The 19295-nt window shown below is 55.4% G+C and overlaps 1 protein-coding gene across 4 annotated transcripts; it reads right to left on the reverse strand.

Annotated features, from left to right (window-relative positions):
- Nucleotides 1-2577: 2577 nt before the first annotated feature.
- On the reverse strand, nucleotides 2578-16173 carry ABCG4 (ATP binding cassette subfamily G member 4). 4 transcript variants are annotated; one of them, XM_039229259.1, is made up of 15 exons: nucleotides 16050-16173; nucleotides 15162-15411; nucleotides 11039-11156; nucleotides 10790-10922; nucleotides 10606-10656; nucleotides 10259-10404; nucleotides 8963-9086; nucleotides 8720-8834; nucleotides 8408-8550; nucleotides 6868-6966; nucleotides 6477-6645; nucleotides 6285-6385; nucleotides 4777-4935; nucleotides 4492-4610; nucleotides 2578-4327 (listed from the first exon to the last, which is right to left on the reverse strand). In XM_039229259.1, exons 2-15 carry the CDS (start codon nucleotides 15397-15399, stop codon nucleotides 4102-4104), a joined length of 1941 nt encoding a protein of 646 aa, XP_039085190.1. In that variant the 5' UTR covers nucleotides 15400-15411; nucleotides 16050-16173; the 3' UTR covers nucleotides 2578-4101. The 4 variants fall into 4 exon arrangements, with proteins under 4 accessions (XP_039085190.1, XP_039085191.1, XP_039085193.1 ...); XM_039229260.1 differs by having other exon boundaries at nucleotides 15162-15426; XM_039229262.1 differs by having other exon boundaries at nucleotides 16132-16159.
- Between the last annotated feature and the right edge of the window lie 3122 nt (nucleotides 16174-19295).

Consider the following 19295-nt stretch of genomic DNA (forward strand, 5'->3'; position numbering starts at 1 on the left):
TTGAATTGGATCTTGAATAAGTCTGGGAAGGGAAGGGCATTCCAGACAGCAGGGGAAATGGGACATTTTCATTTTAAGAGAAGCTCCGAAAGGGGAGTGGAATGGGGGGGAGGGAAGGGGAGGTAGAGCAACGCTATGAATGTGGTCTCAGGGGTGACATTTCAGACCCGGGGGACTCTTCCAGCTTCACTCCCCCTACCCAGCCTCGCGGGAGGCAGACAGGCCCCCGGCTGCAGTTACTGGACACAGCTCAGAGCAAACCACTCCCCTCCCCCACCCCCAGTGGGTATGACAGCCACGTCGGCTTTATTAATAACATATAATTTGCCTGGCCTCTTGCAAACAGAAGTACCATGAGTCATGCTGTGGGCATGTGCTCTGTCGTCTGACCTCAGGATAGGGCACCAGGTGCTGTAGACCCCGTAGCGTGGAGAACTGCCTTAATCATCTCTGCCCTCCAGCCCCCTGCACAGGCCCTGGCACAGAAGGCGGCTGCGTTGAAGGAAATGATCTCTGAGCCCAGGGAGGCTGGCACTCAGGGAGAGCAGGCCCCTTCCTAAGCATGCTTGGACAGGCAGAGGGCATTCGTGCCACACTCCCGCAGTTAATGGGACCGGTGGGAGAAATCATAGGTGGCTCACGATGGCAAGCGCACAGTATCTAAAGAGCTTGCTCAGGTCGCTTCTCCAAGCCTCGGTTTTCTTCTCTGGGAAAGGAGGAAATGATAATACTCATCCCAGCAGCCTCGTGGGGTTACTGTAAGCATCGAAAGAGCTTTCTTTGCAAACACACAAGCCACTCTACAAAATGTTCTCTGTGCCTAAATGCCCCTTGCCAGCTCTGGAATGGCCGTTCGTCTCCTTTAGCTCCCAAGGGCTCTTACCAGCGTGTGAATTTATAAGTGTTTTACTCTTTTAGGAGTGTTTACATTTTGAAAGAGAAAATAAAGATGAAGAATCTTAAGAAAGACGGCTTCATGGTGGGACTTTGTACCCTCTGATTTTAAAAAGCCACATGCAGGCATTACTCCTGGGGGAAAGGGCGGCACCCAGAATAGCCCCTAAAGCTAGCTAGGGTTCCAGAAGCTAGGACTCTGACTTCTTCCCACTTCCCACCACCACTCTGAACCTCCCGTGAGAAAGTATATCTCCAGAGGTACCTGGGTGGCTCAGTCGCTTAAGCGTCCAACTCTTGATTTCAGCTCAGATCATGATCTCATGGTTCATGGGTTTGAGCCCTGCATCAGGTTCTGTGCTGACAGCTCAGTGCCTGGAGCCTGCTTGGGAGTCTGTCTCCCTCTCTCTCTGCCCCTCCCCCACTCGTGCTCTACCTCTCTCTCTCAAAAATAAATAATTAAAAAAAAATTTTTTTTAATGTTTTATTTATTTCTGAGACAGTGAGAGAGAGAGAGAGAGGGAGGGAGACAGCGTGAGCAGGGGAGGGTCAGAGACAGAGGGAGACACAGAATCTGAAACAGCTACCAGACTCTGAGCTAGCTGTCAGCACAGAGCCCAATGTGGGGCTTGAACCCACGAACCATGAGATCATCACCTGAGCCGAAGTCAGACGCTTAACCGACTGAGCCACCCAGGTGCCCCAAATATTTTTAAAAATCAAAAAAAAAAAAAAGTCCATCTCCAGGCAGGCACCCAACCAGGTATAGACTAGACCCTCATTTAGCCCAGGACAATTTAGCTCTGCAGGTAGCACGGGCAGGGTGGTCCTGGCAGCTGGTAGGGTAGATGCCAGTCCTTTCCGAGCTTCAAGATCAGGAAGGAAGAGGGTGAGACAATGTGCTGCTTCTTGGGTCATCTTGCCACCAGCCTTCAAGGACTTCTGGGCAATTTCCTACTCCAAGCCTCAGACCAGCAACCCACGTCCAGTCCTGGTGGCTGATGGCTTGGCCCTGGTAAGTGTGGCCCCGGAACGGGGCTGGGGGGTGGGGGTCAGGAAAGAAGAGAGGAAGAAAAAGAGAAATCTGGGGTAAGCTCAGTGAGGTCCCTGTTGTTCTCATCCTAGAGCTTAGGCTCCGGGGTCTTTCCTGCTTCTCGTTGCCCTTCGTGACCACTAACACATGCCCTCCCCCCCCATAGGCACAACAGGGTTCAGTGACTTCTGGAGAAAGAGACATGTATCACTTGGCGAGAACACACCCATGCAACACACACAGGGCACCCACACATAGCACAAAAACCCACCCTAACCAGCATCCTTGGCCAGTGCCAAGAATGAGGAGTCTGGCAGCAGAAGACCTGGTTCCCAGACCTGGTTTCACCTCCATTAGCTAAGGGTCCTTGGGCAAGTTCCTTAGCCCAGGTCTCAGTTTCCACATCTGCAAAATGGGTTATCATGAGGGATGATGCAGAGTGAGCATGGGACTTCCTTGAGATAATGAACATGAAGCATTTGTAATATATAAAGCATAATACACGTACCTCATAGGCTGACATATACTAGCTTGACTTACCACCCACTGCCACGAACTCCCCAAAGCACGCAGACTTCTTTCAAATGCTTCGAAGACCCCTCCCAGCCCATGGGACTGGGTGCCACGCCCATACACACTTAAACACCACATACTGTATAAATATAGGTTTTATTAATAATGGGGTGAAATCTCACAAATACAACTGGCATCTCTGGGTGATGGGAGAATCCGTGGCAGGACAAGAGAAGGTATGTGTACAAGAATTGGGGGGTGGAGAGAGGCCTGGGGGAAGGGGAGATCAGAAGTAGCATGAGCCTGGACCTACCACAACAGCCAGACATGCTCTGTGTCTGTCGCTCTGGTGCCCAGGGGCCACCGTGGCTGCTGGGAAGGGCGTGGAGAGACCCAGACGGGAGTTTGAATGAGCAGCAAGCAGCCGGGGAAGGGGTAAGAGAGTGAGAATACCAGCCTGATGCACAAAAGAGGGGGCATGGGGTGGCAGGCGGCCAAGGCCAACGGATGCCCGTGCTTGTGCTTGTGTTGGCTACTGAACTCCAGGGAGATGGTGCCCGGTGCCACCCCTGGCTTGGAGGGGAAGGAAGACTCGGGGGTAGACACCTGCAGATCCCGGAGACACCCCGGGCAGCATCGGCCTCGTCCTCACAGTCAAAGCGCCATGCCCAGGAGGAGGCCGGCACTGCCCTTCCTGCAGCACCCATCGCCCCCACCGCCGCCGCCACCGCTGCCGCCGCCACCACCCTGCCACCATCACTCCTCGGAGCCACAGGGGACAGCGAGTGTGTAGGTCTGAGATTGCCTGTTCGCATGTATGTGCCCACCAGTCTGGAGAGGGTAGGGAGTTTCGCAGGACCGGGCAGGAGAAGCGAGAAAGGAGGCTTGGTCTTCTCCTACTCATGCCCCAGAATAAAGTGCATTCCCCAGTTCCAGTGGCAGGTGAGAGAGAAACACAAACATTATTGCAGAGGTGCCACCAGACCCTGCCCCCACCAAAGGGGACGGGGCAGGGTAAACGGGGCGTCCCATGGCCCCAGGCCTCTCCAATCCCCAGGATTGGGAGGGGTGGCCCAGACAGAAAACCCAGCTTCTGTCCCAGCAGATTGTCCAAGTCGGCCAGGTCTGGGGGCGGGGGGAAGGTGAGGAGGAGGAAGAGACTTCCAGAGCCTTCCCTGCTCCGTTCCAATGTCCGTCCAAACGGGACTTCCAGGGGACCCCACCAGGGCCCAGCCCTGGAGCCTGTACCTCAGAACAGTCCAGTTTACAAACACTTGTGTGGTGGGGACCCCCGGAGGAGGCCACTTTGGTCAGTTGTGAGTGGGGGCCTGGAGAACCTGGGGGTCCCAGGCAGACAACAGAGGAGGGTGCGGAGGGCAGGAAGGGGGGGGGCAGCTTCCTAGTGGTCTTTGCATGCAGATGTTGGAGAGTCGGGGGGAAGCTACAAACTGCATCAACTGGGGAAGGCTCCTGGGCACGGGGAGGGCTGGAGCCCCCGTTGCCACAGCCACAGTCCGGCAGCCAGCCTGTGGAGGGGCTGGGACGGGAGAGGATGGCTGCACCAGCAGCCAGTGCCAAAGTCTACCAGGTTAAAACAGTCCCAGAGGGCCGGGGCTGGGGCCTTCCGCTGCGGGGGCTGGGGCGCAGGCCAGGGCAAGGCTCTATCTCTCGGACTTGACCCGGTAACGGAGCACAAGATACGCCAGCAGCCGCAGGGCCAGGAAGAAGATGCCCAAGACCAGGAAGTCCATGTAGAGCTTGGCGTCCTCCACATCCAGCGCTCGGAGGATACTCTGCGGATTCTGGAAAGGGCAGTGTTCCTCCAGGCAAGTCAGGTCTCCTCGATCCATGCCATAGATGGTCAGAATCACGCCCTCAAAGCCATACCTAGGCACGTGGGGGCATCAGAGCAGGATACAGAGCATAGGGTCACCTGTTCCCTGGGCATACCGCCAGGGCCCAGCTGCAACTCTCTCAGCCCCGGGGCCTGGGCTCCTGCAGGGGCGGGGGGGCGGGGGGCAGGGACAGCAGGTGAGGGCAGGGTCACTGACCTGACATAGGAGAGGTAGGAGCTCCATTGCAGGTAAGTGGGGATGGTCTTGAAGCTGACAAAGAAGCCGGAGAACAATAGGACAGGGATGGCGGTGACTGGGCCCACAAAGGTGGCCACCTGGAGCGGAGGGGAGGGGACCGGGCCATCACAGGAGTGACCAGGATAGGCCCTGGGGTTTCCCACAGATCCATTCCGATGCCAGCCCCCGCCTCCTCCCACCAGCCCCCTATCCACCCCACCCCCCACCCCGTCAGGATCCCCAAGTGTAGGGAAGCCCTCCCACCTGTAGGGAATTGGAGGCGGCTCCAATCAGCAGCCCCAGAGACTGGGCCACCAAGGCGGTGGCGGTGGCCAGGGCTGAGAAGAGCAGGAAGCGGCTGGTTTCGGCTGGCTGGCCCGTCATCCAGTACATGATGCCGCAGTACACCACCGGGCACACCACCTGCGGGGGGTGGGGGCACAGGCCCGGGCAGTGGGCCGCGAGCCGGGGGCACGGGGGCCAAGGGCCTCCCTTCCACCTGGGCGGGAGCCCCTAGAACAGCTCTTCTCCCAGCATCCACGCTTAGTCCTGGCCCCGTGCTCTGTCTGTGCTGGCCCCCCCGCCCCCCCCCCCAAGGCTGACACAGGACCCTTCCTTCCCGGCTCTAGGAACCTGTTATCATCCTCTAGTGTCACCATTTCCCTTAGACCCACTCTGACCAGTTCAGGCACAGTGACTTCTCCATATCTGAGCTCCGAAAGAAAGCGGACCAGCTTATTCTTTGTATTAATTAGTGAATTCTCCATCGGGAGCACACTTGGTCCCCCTCTAAGTGATCAGCTCCTGGAGGGCGGAGTCGAAGCCCTGCAGCGAGTACAATATGGCAGCCTGCTCCTGGTGCCCAATCACGAGGCCACCAGAGGAGGCCGAGATCCAGCTGTGCTCTCCCCACGAAGCCATGCACCCTGGCGCAGGGCAGCATCCGCTGAGGAAGGGCCATCTTCTTCCAATCTGCACAAAGCTGCCCTGGGGATTATGGGTGGCCCTGGAGCTTGCAACAGAGTGGTAGTGGCAAAAAAACAACCCAAACTGGCTAACATTTATGGGGCACTTTAACACTGTTCTTTTTTTATTTGTTTTAAATGTATTTTAATGTTTATTTTTGAGACAGAGTGTGTGAGCAGGGGAGGGGCAGAGAGAGAGGGAGACACAGAAGCAGAAGCAGGCTCCAGGCTCTGAGCTGTCAGCACAGAGTCCGACACGGGGCTCGAACCCTCGAATTGTGAGATCATGACCCAAGCTGAAGTTGGACATCTAACCGACTGAGCCACCCAGGCGCCCCTGCCAAGCACTATACTAAGTACTTCACATGTATTAACTCATTTAATCCTCACAAACAATCCTGAGGTAGATACTCTCGTCACCCCACTTTGGAGACGGGGATGGGAAAGCAGAGAGGGACGGGGGCTGCCTCAACGTCCCACAGCTACCAAGTAGCAGTAAGGCTCCAGGGCCTCCACCAGCCCCCACTGCCATGGATAAGATTTACAGAGTCATTCACGGGGTTATTCTTCTCTTTGTCTGTTTGTCATCGGTTGTTCCCACAAGAACGTAAGTCCCACAAGGTCAAGATTACATCTGTCTCATTCATTGCCGAGTCCCAGTGCCTGGCACAGAGCCTGGTGCACAGTAGGGACTCTCTGCCTCTTTGCTAAGTGAGAAGGAGAAGAAAGGCTGGCAGGAGACAGGGTTGAGGGAGGCAAGCGAGCAAGCGTGGAAGGAGTCAGACAGGAGAGAAGGCAGAGGCTTACCTGAAAGGGCACATCGGCCATGGTCTTGGCCAGGTAATATGCTTTGAGGCTGTACCAGTAGTTGAGATGCTCCCTCATGAAGACCGCCATCTCTAACGGGACTAAGGACACAGGCAGATTAGGCACAGCTGTCTGATACCCTGACGCTGACCCCCTGTGCCCCCAGCCCCCACCCAGCGCAGCTCAGCTCACAGGTGAGCACAGTTGGCATAAGGGCAGCAAACATGAGGAACAGCATGGAGAAGAAGAGGCAGCCGGTGTTGTTGAAGACCTTGCTGGCATCGTTACCGATGTGCAGGTAAAGGAGACCAATGAGCACGCCGATTACCACGTGGGACACAAACCGCAGGTGGGTCAGGACCTGAGTGAGGAGAGGGGATGGGCCACAGGCCAGGGATGGGCAGCCACACTGGGGTAGGAGCTCAGAGCCACCCTCACGGACACACAGACCCCCAGGTGCGCTGGGAGACTGCTGGGTTGGTGGGGGGGCAGGGGGGGGACATTCCCATCCCAGCTGCTGAGATCCTATGCCCCCAAAAGCCAGGCCTCTACCAGCCTCTTCTCCCCCAACTTGATGCCTCACCGTGTCCCTGAGGATGGACAAGAAGGTCCTCTTGAAGAGGATGCAGAACTGTGTGAGGGTGCTGGTGGCAAAGGTGTGGCTTTCAATGGGATCCACTTCCTGGGGAGAGGACATTGGATCAGGTGAGGCTGTCCCACCCACCCACTGCGCATCCAGCTCAGTGATGGGACAGCCTCTGAGTCCTTCCCCAGGCCAGGGGTTCTCCAGGTGTCCTGATGGGAAATTCTCCACCATGGAGGTGGGTGCCTGGAAGCTGGCCTCAGGGTCATGAACTGGAGCGAGATTCCGAGAGAGAGAGAGAGAGAGAGAGAGAGAGAGAGAGAGGGAGAGATACAAGGAGCAAGTAAAAACTTGGGAGGCAGGAGAGAGCGAGGAAGTCAAGGACACCTGTGGGGGCTAATAGTAGACCAGTCACCCCTCTTCCTGCCTGTACTCCATTAGGAAACATTTACCCCCAGGGCATAATACCTTTAGGCCACCAGTGTGACAATCATATTTAGCAATGATAATAATGACGGGCAACAACAGTAACTAACCCTTCTGGTTTTTGAGGCCAGCATCCATCTTATCAGTTCAGATGAAAGAATTAACTAGAGGTCATACGGCCTTCCAGGCACAGCTGGACCAACCAAGGGATTGTAGGGGTGCAACCCCACTAGCTCACAAGTGGTGAATCAGCACCGCCCTAAAGACATAAGCACCAGAGGGACCGAATGAAATCTCTAATACAAAGAACAAAGATTTTTCAGATTCCACATCTCTTGACATGGGAAAGACCTTCATTTGCTCGAGACAAAACAGCACCAGGAGCACCTGCTGGTGTGACCTTATGAGTCTCCAGTCAACGCCATCCACCTTCTCAAGAGACCCCTGCCCCAAATTTTGGCCTTAAAAACCCTCACTGGCAAGCCACTGGGGACTTTGGGACTTTTGAGCATTAGCCCGTTCTCCCGGGTGGGCCTTCGCCAATAACTCGCCTATCTTCCTTCACCACAGAAGCTTGGTGTCCGTTTTTACTGGCTTGCTGCACAAACTCTCCTTTGGCTCAGTTTCGTTTTCAAAGGGTTAAAATGCTACCTCATTTAAGGAGGGGAACAGGCGCTGAACGAACACCAGCTGTACCAGCTACAGTGCAGAGAGATTTATGCAATGATCTAGTTAGTCCCTCCAATAACCGTGGAGGTTAAGCGTCATCACCCCCAGGCTGCAGATGACACTAAGCCATGTTTTGGCCATGAGGCAAGTGACAGCATCGGTTTTGCTTACCAGGTGGCACTGTGCCGGCACCGGGGACGACACACAGATGCTTAGTAAGAGTTTGCTGAACAAATAAATGAACGAGAACACCAAAGCTCAGAGCTTGAGCAACGTGCCCAAGGTCACACAGCTGTTAATAGCAGGTCTACTCCAAGTTCTGGGTTCCTCCTAGTACCCAATGGTTGGGATGCCTCTGGGGAAAGCCTCTTTGGCAGGGCCGTCGTCCATTGTCCCATCTCCCCTCCCCCACTTTTCCTTCTCTGCCTTCTCCACCCCTACTCACCTGAGGGCAAGGGGGGCAAGGGGTGGGGACCTCGTTCTTCTCTGGGCTGCTCTTCTTCTCGGCCATGGTACAGAGCCCATTCTGCACAGCCCTGAAGAGCATGGGGTTGAGGTCTCCGTACTCTCCAGAGGCCACTTCGATGACTAGGAGGCACAGAGGGGAGCGCTTAGCTAAGATCTGTCCTTGGTTCCCAAGGGCAAGCCAGCCCCTCCATGGGTGTGTGGGGAAGGCGAGTGACAGTGAGGTCCCTGCCCCAAGGAGGCCCGGGTGCAGGACCTGATCCCCCAGGTCTGGCCCAGCGTCATCACTCACTGAAATCAGCCGGGTTGTGGTAAGTGGGGCAGTGCAAGCCAAGCCCCTTCAGGTAGGGGATCAGGTTGGTGACCACGCCCTTGAAGATGCACTGACCCTGGCTCAGGATGTAGAGCTGAGGCAGAAAGAGAAGGGTGAGGGAAACACAGCCAGTGGACCGGCCAGGCTCCACTGGCACCTCTACTAATGCCCTTCCCTCTCCCCGCTGCAGGCCAGTCACCTGTGAGGCCCAGAGATGCTCACCTTGTCAAACATCTCAAAGAGCTTGGCACTGGGCTGGTGGATGGTGCAGATGATGGTCCGGCCCCCCTGGGCCAGGGACTTCATGAGGGACACCACTTGGAAACAGGAGGCGCTGTCCAGACCACTGTCCAGAGAAAGGCCACCAGGGGGTGGGGTGAGGTGGGCAGAGCCAAGAGAAGGGAGTGTTTCGGGTGGGGCAGCTGCTATGAAGGGGATGGAGCTGGCGGGAAGGGAGTCACTCTGGCCATCCCCGTAGCCTGTACATACTAGATGATTCAGGCATTTGGAGTTACCAAGAAGCCAGGAGCACCATTCAGTTCAACAAGCAAACTTATCGAGCAAGCACCTGTTGAATGCCAGGCACTGGGATTACAGTGATGGATAACTAAGACATAGATCTGGTCTGGAGGGAGGGAGAGGTGCACAGATCACTTGAGATAATGTGGAACATGCCCTAGAAACATGGGGTGACAGAGAGGGGGAGGATTCAGATCTGCCATACAGGGCTTGGAGGGTAGTCAGAGAAGTTTCCCGAGTGCATGCGGAAGAAGAAGGAACTAAGCCAGTGAAGGTGGAAGGGCAGGTGTGGAGCCGAAGGGCATTCCAAGCAGAAGACACAGCATGTGCAAAGCTTAGAGGCAGGAAACACATGTCTGGCCCAGGGAATTATAAGCAATTCAGTGTTATTAGAGCATAAAATACAAGACAGCATGAAGCAAGATGTGAGGCTGGAGAAGCAGGTTCCGACCAGGACCTTGGAAGTCCTCTGATTTTACTCGGAGGGCAAATGGGAATCGTTGTGTGTGTTTTCAAGCAGGGGACTGAGTATTGCCAGACTTGTCTTTTAGAAAGCTGTCTCTGGCTGCGCTTTGGAGGAAGGACTGGCTGGGAGAGACTGAAGGCAAAGAGCTAGGAGTCTGTTGCAGAAAAACGGGCAAGAGCTGCTGATGTCCTGAACTGAAGCAGGAGCACCAGGGATGGGGGCGGGGCAGATCTGAGAGATGGAGAAAGATGGAGAAAGCAGGTAGAATCAGCAGGATTTGGTGACTGACTGGCTGTGGGGAAGAGAAGGAGAGGGAGGCATCAGTCAAGGAGGGTGTGGGGTTTCTGCCTGCGTGAAGGATGGGGCTGCTCCGGCAACGGGATTGGCAGGGACAGGGACGGATGAGGGGTAAGCCCTTATCATGGCCCCAAGAGGCTGCAAACTCGGACTCTGGTCTCCAGCAGTGGAGCAGATGCCCGGGCTCAGGGCTGAGAGGAGGGGGCATCCTGGTGGGGGAGGAGGGAGAGACCTACCTGGTGGGTTCGTCAAAGAACATGACCGGCGGGTTGTTGACGAGCTCCAGGGCGATGGCCAGGCGCTTCCTCTGCCCACCGGAGAGCAGGGCTGTCCTCGTGTGCGAGCAGGACATCAGGCCCAGTGCTGTCAGGATCTCTGTCACCTGGCCCAGTCCCCACCCCCGTCCCAGGTCAGCTTCAAGTTCTCCGCTCCTCCCCACCCCCACACCACCCCAATTTAAAGAAGTCCACTTAAGTCCTTAAGTCTACTGTCCCAGCCTTAGCCCCCCAACTCGGGGCTCTAGGACCCAGAAGCACACACAGGGCAGCTGTCCTGTTCGCACCCCTTTCTCTTCCCCACTCACCAGTTCCTTCTTCACCTCCTGCTTCTCACTCAGCTTCAGGTTGGCAGAGACCTGAGGCCCAGAGAGTAGGCAGGTCAAGATACGTATGGGAGGGGGGCCCTGCCTTGACCCCTTGAGGATGGGGGCAGTGGACAGACGCGTGGGGAGGGGGGTTGGGAGGAGGCAGCGGCCATCCGGCCCTCACCATCATGGCTTCCAGCACCGTGAGGTGTGGCAGCAGCATGTCATCCTGCATGATGTAACAGGACATCTTGCGGAAGGTCCTCAGGTCCCGCGGCCGCCCGTTGACCAAGATCTGCCCCTTCATTCCAGACTCCCTGCAGGAATATTGGTCGTGGATGGGGGTCAAGGGCACCTCAGAACACTTTCTGGGCTCTCCCGGGGATCCGCCTTCCTGGCCCCTTCCCCCCTTCCTCCCCAGCCTCGTCCTCACCTGTACCCGGCCAGTATGTTCATGAATGTGGACTTGCCAGCCCCCGAGGGGCCCATGATGCCAATCAGTTCCCGGCGGCAGAATTTACCCGACAGGCACTTGAGGAGGGTCTTATAACCTGCAGTGAGGGAGGGAGGAACTTCAGATCAGGGTGTCAGTGAACAGAGGAACCCCAAACTCTTAGCAGCAGCCATGGCTATGATAGAAAGAGGCAGTCTCTACTCAGGGTAAATGGATTAGGATGGAGAAACAACCCCATATTCACACCCCTAGAAATGGCCACTACTAACGTCAGAGTACCAGAGGTGGCCATCCTCTTCGGTAGGCTATGAAAAACCTCCACACCCTCATGGGGGGGGTGGTTTGTGGAGAGCCGGGTCAAGTTTATAGACGACCCTGCTCCCCTTCTACAAACACAGCAGTCACCCTCACTGCCTCCAGGAAGATTTTCCCAATGATCAGCCTGAGTGAGGGGGTCGAATGTCCTTGGTGTTCCCATGGTGCTTTGCACATGCCAGCATGTGACACGCCTGTCTCTCACCCCCGTCCCCCAACCTCTTAGTCTGTGAGCTGCTTGGGGGCAGAGTCTGTGTCTTGTTCATCTTTGTAACCTCAGCAGACTGTCTGGCATGTACTAGGTGCTCAGTCAGTGTTTCAGGAGCGTGTGTTCTCAGAGCTTTTGCTTCATTCTGGAAAAAGCCTTCTTCTTTGTGCTCCGTTGGCCCCCTAGGCTTGTCTCTGCAGCCCCTAATATGCCCCAGTAACATCTCGTCATTCATTCACTCATTGGGAGGCAGCATAGGCATTAAGAGTACTGATTTGGAGTCAGGTGGATCTAGGTTCAAATACTGGCTCCACACTTACCAGCTGTGTGACCTCAGGCAAGTTGCTTAACCTCTCTGAGCTCCAGGTCCCTCATCTGTAAAATGAGGATGATAGTACCTATCTCATAGGGTTGTTGTAAAGAGTCAATGAGATAATATATGTAAAGCATATGACACAGTGCTTGGCACATAGAGTACACTTAAAAAGTGACATTTTATTATTAATTCTAGTTGACAAATGTTTATTGATATCGACTACATTCCAAGCTCTGTACCAGACACTGGACAGAAAATGAAGAAGACACATTTCCTGCATTCAAGAAACTCATAATCTAGTTAAAAATGGTGGGAAACGTCTGTGGATCTGAGGAAAGATAAAATAAGGGTTATAATAGAAGCACAAATAATGCACAATGAGAATGCAGCAAACAGAACTGATGAGGGTGGAGGGGCAAGGAAAAAATCAAGAACGGCTTCCTGGAAGAAGTGGCAATTGAGCAAAGTCTTGAAGGATGATCAGCACTCAAAACTGGAGAGGAAAGCCAGAGGCTCTCCAATCCTTGGAAGGAGGAGCTCTGCCATATGAGAGCACATATGGAGCACAATCCAGGAAGCAGAGGTCAGAGACTATGGGGAGCCGCCCAGGGAAACAAGGTAGAGAGGAAGGAGGAAGCCCATGAGACCCCCCCTTGCCTCCTCTGCCTGCAGACCTGCCTCGGTGAGGCAGAAACACTGATCCCCTACAGGCGATTTTGTTCATTACCACCCTCCCCCGACCCTCTCCACAATACCTCCTCAGCAGAGATAGTAAAGGGGTGTGACCTTTCCCTCTCCCTCCACACCACCCAGCTGTCCCTCTGGACGCATCCATTCAGAAGGAGGCTCAGTGGCTGTCCACTCTGGGGTCCTGATCACACCACCTGCCTGGATAGTGCTTTACAGTTTATAAACTCATTACTCCAGTTGTTTCTATAGCAACAGGGATGAGCCAACCAGGGCCCAGGGACATCCAGTGACTCACCCAAGGTCACATAGCAAGTTCTTCACTGGGAGAGGGCAAGTCATAGGTTCTGTCCCTCTGCCTCAGTCATTATGACCATCAGTCAGAAAGACGTGTGGTTGTGTACGCCAGCAAAACGCCTTTCAGAACACCCACAGGAAGTGATTTCTTTTGCAGGGGAAGAAGCTGGCAATGATGAACCTTCCTCTCATTTAATCACAGCCAAGCACTGGATTGAGCACTGATGCCTAATACAAATATCATCTTACACTTGCTTTTTCCAAAGCCGTTTCACAGATAATGCCTCAGCTGAACCTGTGCAATGACAGTGCTCACCGCCCCTGTTTACAGATGAGGAGAGTGAGGCCAAGAGAGGGTAAGCAGATGGCCCAAGGTCATCATCCAGCAGACAGGTGGCTAGGAACCCAGTCTTTGAACCCCCGCTCTTCCACAGCTGCTCATCATGGGAGAGGCCTGCTAGGCCTTGACATAAAGACACACCAGAGTTCTAGGCCTGCCTCAGTCGGTAACTCTTGCAATTCTGTCAAGTCCCGTCAAAATCATGACGGTAACATCTCCTCCCAAGGCATAACAGCGTCATTGTGAATGTTAAGTGAAGTATTTAATAATAACTAATAGGAAAGGGCTTTTGAAAACAAGAAACATCGTATATAATTAGGGGATTCGGGTAGCACATCCTTACCTGGGAAAGGCAGAGCCTGCCCTCTCTCCACATCCCTTGCTCTTTCCCCCCTCTGCCCACTTCTAATTGCTTTCTGTCCTCCAGACAAGGGGAGAGGGACTCCAGAGAAAAGAGAAGTCAAAGAGAGGAGGACAGAAGACAAAGAAAAGGGCAAGGGACAGAGGAGACAGCAAAATGGACAGTGGAGAGCAGCGGGCTGGCAAGGTCAAAGGAGGGAAGGACCTGATCAGAAGTGCCCATTTATGACTGGTGTGTTGAAGTAACCAGTCCATCTCACCGCATTTCTTTCTTACCCACACATCTTTTTTTTTTTAAATGTTTTATTTATTTCTAGCAGAGAGAGAGAGAGACAGCGTGAGCAGGGGAGGGTCAGAGAGAGAGGGAGACACAGACTGAAACAGGCTCCAGGCTCCGAGCTGGCAGTCAGCACAGAGCCCGACGCGGGGCTCGAACCCACGAACCGTGAGATCATGACCTGAGCGAAAGTCGGACGCTTAACCGACTGAGCCACCCAGGCGCCCCTCTTACCCACACATCTTGAAACCGAGGAAACGAGAGGGCTAAGGACATAATGGCTACCTCCTCGTTTTGCCCAGAGCTGGTCTCAGGGCAGAGAGTCTACCCAGGGACAGGGCACCGGGCAGGGGCCCCAGAGGCCTCAGTTGCCATTGGCCCAGGCCCTGTGACCTTTTGGTTGCTCATGGGAGTGAGGGTGGGGAATGCAGAGACAGCTCATGCTCGGTCCTGCTCGGAAGCACCCCAAACCTATTCTTAAATCTCAGAGAACAATGTCCCAGCCCCACCCCTCATTCACACCCAGCTCTGGGTGGGGGCGGGGGGGGGGAACCCTCGGCTTCTCTATTCCCAGCTCAAGCCACCAAGGGCAGGGGGAAGCAAGGGATCCTGGGGATGGCCAGGGTTCCAAGGCACTCAGAGCCCCAGCCCTACCCCACCTGTGCTGATGAGAGAAAAGAGGAGCGGATGGGAATGGTGTGCCAGGGAAGTTAAGAGAGAGGAAAAAACAATACACTGAGAGCTGGAAAACCTGGCTTCTGGTTTCGGTTTTGCCATGTGTTAGCTGTGTGGCACTGGACAAGTTACTCAACTTCCCTGGACCTCAGTTTCCTTATTAGTGACGTGAGGATGTCATCTATCTTGCTAAAGCTTCACCCTCCCTGCCTTGGAGGACTTCAGCAAGAATGGAGTAAGAGGACACGAATGAGAACATCTTTTAGGATTAGCAGGGTTCTGTGGGCGCAGGGATATTGTTAACCACTGGGGAGAACCCGAGCGACAGCCCTCCACTTTCTCAGACCAGCCCTCAAAGGCAGGAATTCTACCTAAGAATGAAGACAAACACTCCTCAAGAGTCACTGAAACCCCAGGGGTTATAAAGTCAACTTAGAGGAAGACAGCTTCAGTAGCCACTGGGACCTAGTGTCCCATACGGTGCTCACAGGTGCGAGGGGGGCACAGGCCTGCCACCTCCACTGTGTGCAGGGCCCGTTGGTGCAGAACGGGGGACACCCAGCCCTCCTGCTGTCCAGGAGGCAACTCCTGGGGGCTCCACAGCTCCCCACCAGACCGCTCCCTTACCCCGTTTGCGCCAGCAGGGCCCCTCCCGCACGGAATAGGACAGCTCCACGAACTCGATGTCCACCGCTGAGCGCTTGGGGAGGTGGGAGAAGCGCTGGGCTTCGGTGATGTGGTTCTCCACCTTCTTCAGGTGCGTGGTCAGCATCGGGGGCTCCGCCCCGTCCTCCAGCGCCACGGCCATGGCCACGGCCCCGGGTCCTAGTCCACAGCCCACGGCCTCCAGCGCCTTCTCCGCCATCACGCCGCCGGCCTGCAGGGAGAGGGCCTGCTCGGTTCGCGGGAGACCCCCAAGCCTTGGCTCAAACCTCCCTCGCCTTCTAATGCTCCCCCACCCCCACTCCCCGCCTCCTTCTCAGGGCAGATCTGCTACTGAGAGCACCCCACTTCCCACCGCCGGAGCATCTGTCCTCTCCTGGCCCCCCCAACCCCACTCCCGGCGCAGCAACGCTCGGTTCCGACCTCTCCTCGCTCCGGGCAGCCCCAGCTCCGGCCTGGCCCCAGCCCAACCCCTACAAGCCCTCACCCGCTCCCCCCTCCCCGCGGCGGCTCTAATCTCCTTACCCCGCAGGCCAGCAGCCCCTGGGGACTGGAGGGTTGGGGAGCGCGGAGGAGGGAAGGGGCGGCCCGCGGATGCTGCCCGCTAGCGGGTCAGGGTAGCCGGCTGCTCGCAGGGCGGACGGGCGGAAGGCGGAGGAAGAGGAGGCTCCGGGCCTCCCGCAGCATCCCCCTCCCCATGCCCGGGCGGGACACCCGGCCCGCCCCTCCCGCCGGTGCCCCGGGGCTCCCGCGGCCGCACCACCCGGACCCAAGACCTCCCCCCTCCGCCACCGCGCCACCTAGCCCCCCGTGGAGGGCTCCCTCCTCCCCATCTCCCGCGTGCCTAGTCACCTTGACGCGCCCCCGGGCCGGTGCGGACCGAGAAGCTCGGCGCTGCCGCGGGCCGGGGATGGAGACTCCGGGCCCTTCTCACCTGCCTCCGGCTGCGGCACCCGCGGCCCGGCTCCCGGTCCCGGCGGCGCGGGCCGGGGCGGGGCCGGGGCGGGGCGGGCGACTGGGCAGGGCCGAGGCCCCAGTCCGCCGCGAGATGACAAGGATGGGGAGGGGCGGGTGGGGGGGCGCGGCCCGACTCGGCTGGGCTGCGCACACCCGGCTCCCGGAGCCCGGTCCCGGGCGCTGTGTCCTCCCGAGGCTGCCGGGCGACTGCGCTCTGCTCCGAGCTGCTGCTCGCCGGTCCCGCTGTTCTTAAAGGGCCCGCGACGCCCCGCAGCAGGCGGGGGGCGAGCACCGCGAAGGGGACGGCAGTGTCGGCGACGCGGAGGTCGGAGTCGGCGCAAGTGTGGCCCCGGGACTGGGGGTTGGCGGCGAAAGGCCGACTTGAAGACAGGAAAAGAGCTGAAGTCGTTCAGTGGGGACAGGTCCCTGGATTACATACTAGATGACGGCGGCGTGAACATGGGGTGGAGGTGGGCATTGGAGTGCAGATGCCGTTACTCTCAAGGGCTTGTGAAGCTGTCAGACTATCTGCACACATACACACGCCAACAGTTTCCCTCAGTTCCGGCTCTTGAGCTCAGGCTTCTCCCAGGGATTTCCCAAACTAGATAAAAAGGCTTTGAAAGCTAGTCTTAGGATGACCCCCTCCCCTTTCTCCACCCCACCCCCCACTTTCCCTCTTTAAGCAGGGAGGAAACTTGTTAAGAAGGGTAGGAGGGTGGACGCTTTGGGAGAGCTTGCAAGCATCTCCAAGGTTAAGGTGGTACTTAGAACTCAGCCTGCTTTGACTGTAGAAATTTTTCTTCTCCCAGGCAAATTCAGGCCTTTAAGACAGGCACACGCCTGATACTAGAGACACATATGTGCCAGGGCATGCACAGGCCTCACTGACACTACTTTTGGCATCTCCTAGCACCCATGTGCATCCTCTCCCTCACCCCACAAGCCTTCAAATGCAGGTCCCCAGGACACTCCGGGGCTCTCTCCTGCTTTGCTCCTTTCTCTTGCTCCTCTTGGCCCCTGCTTGCCCCAGACCCAGTCTTCTAGGGGTAAGTCGGTTAGCCAGTTGAGACACGTGACCTGAGCTTTTAAGTTCCCACCTGTCACAGGGCAAAGACTGAGGGGAGGGGAGGCTGCTGGCGCTGCTGCCACCTTCTTACTGCAGCAGTTGAGAGGTTACTAGCAGTCAAACCTCTCCCCTGCTCATCAGCCCCTCCTCCAGCCTCTCCGGTGCCTGGAGGCTGGCGGCCCCTGCAGGACATCAGCAGGCTCCGCCCTGTAACTGTAAGGTTCAGTGGATTTTGGATCCAGCCCTCCTTACCTTCCCCATCCCCACCCCCACGCCCCACATCACCGCCACTCCTCAGGACCCACGGCTCATTCTCCAGATGGACCCTCCATTCTCCAAGTTAACTGCAATGCTCTAGTATAAACTCCCTGTCGCCAATGGTTGCATTGAGCAATCATTATGGACCTTGCATTATCTGACTTAATTCCCGCAATATCCTTATGAGACGGGCATTACAACTTCTCTTTAGAAATAAAGAAACATGCAACAATGTGGACGGAACTATAGTGTATTATACTAGGTGAAATTAGTCAGAGAAAAACAAATATGTGACTTTATGCATACGTGGAATCTAAGATACAAAACAGATGAATATAAGGGAAGGGAAGCAAAAATAATATAGAAACAGGGAGGAGGGCAAACCATAAGAGACTCTTAAATACAGAGACGAAACTGAAAGTTGCTGGAGGGGTCGTGGGTGGGGGGATGGGCTAATTGGGCAAGAGGCATTAAGGAGGACGCTTGTTGGGATGAGCACTGGGTGTTATATGTAGGGAGTGAATCACTGGATTTTACTCCTGAAATCATTATTGCACTATATGCTAACTAACTTGGATGTAAATTTTAACAAATAACAAATTTGAAAGAAAGAAATGGAGGCATAAGGAGGTTGGTTAAGCAATGTGCCCAAGAGGACACATCTAGTCAGCAGCAGAACAGGGCTTGAACCCTGAAATTTTTGCTTTTACCCACCCTGCTATGTGGCCTCTCAGAACTCTATTCCTAAATGGACTGTCTCCTTCCTGTTTTCTAGACGGGAGCTTCCATTCTCACAAGATAACCACCACGTCCTAATGACACTCCACTCCTTTCCCTGGGATACAACTTTCCAATTCTCAGGAAAATTTCCTCCCCTCTTAGGAACACCATGTGCCATTTTCCTTGGGACAGGCTTCCCCAGCTTCAGAGACCATCATTTCCACGCCTTCGATCAGCTTTCCACACCATGGGATTTACACCCCATGCCCCAGAGCCATGGTCCTCAGCCTCGGCTATGAGTTTAACATCACTTGGGTGATATCTAGAAAATATGTTTAGATAATACTGCAAACCAGTGAGTCCTGATCTCAGGACTCAGGTGTGTTTTTTTTTTTCTTTTAATAGTTTATTTATTTTTGAGACAGAGAGACAGAGCCTGAGTGGGGGAGGGTTAGAGAGAGAGAGGGAGACACAGAATCCGAAACAGGCTCCAGGCTCTGAGTTAGCTGTCAGCACAGAGCCCGATGAGGGGCTCGAACCCACAAAGAGTGAGATCTGACCTGAGCCAAAGTCGGATGCTTAACCGACTGAGCCACCCAGGCGCCCCCCCCCTTTTTTTTTTTAATTTTTTAATGTTTTATTTATTTCTGAGAGAGACAGTGTGAGCAGGGCAGGGTCAGAGAGAGAGGGAGACACAAAATCTGAAACAGGCTCCAGGCTCTGAGCTAGCTGTCAGCACAGAGCCCGATGTGGGGCTCGAACCCATGAACCACGAGATCATGACTGGAGCCAAAGTCAGATGCTCAACCGACTGAGCCACCCAGGCACCTCAGGTGGTCGTCTTTTTAAAAGCTCCCCAGCTGACTCCACTGGGTAGGAAGTCGAGAGCCCCTACCCTAATTGAACCTTCCATTCCCTGGGCTTGAACACTTGCCATGTACCCATGAAAGTCCTCTCTCTTCCCTAGAACAGACCTTCTGTTCTCTAGGACACCCTCTACTCGTTGTGTGAACACATCTTCCATGTCCTGAATCTGAGGTCAATTATCTGTACTCCGACCTTGATGCTTTTATTCATTCTGTGTTCTTAAGCAA

Source organism: Hyaena hyaena, unplaced genomic scaffold (assembly GCF_003009895.1).
Source record: "Hyaena hyaena isolate Hyena2069 unplaced genomic scaffold, ASM300989v1 scaffold_37, whole genome shotgun sequence".
NCBI lineage: Eukaryota > Metazoa > Chordata > Mammalia > Carnivora > Hyaenidae > Hyaena > Hyaena hyaena.

Excerpts from the sequence above, each read along its gene's own strand:
- ABCG4 (XM_039229259.1), bottom strand. The coding sequence starts at position 15,399 with ATGGCGGAGAAGGCGCTGGAGGCCGTGGGCTGTGGACTAGGACCCGGG. Across the intron at positions 10,657-10,789 it reads CGGTGCTGGAAGCCATGATG|GTCTCTGCCAACCTGAAGCT; the intron begins GTGAGGGCCGGA and ends TCTGGGCCTCAG. Across the intron at positions 6,646-6,867 it reads TGTCCATCCTCAGGGACACG|GTCCTGACCCACCTGCGGTT; the intron begins GTGAGGCATCAA and ends CTCCTCACTCAG.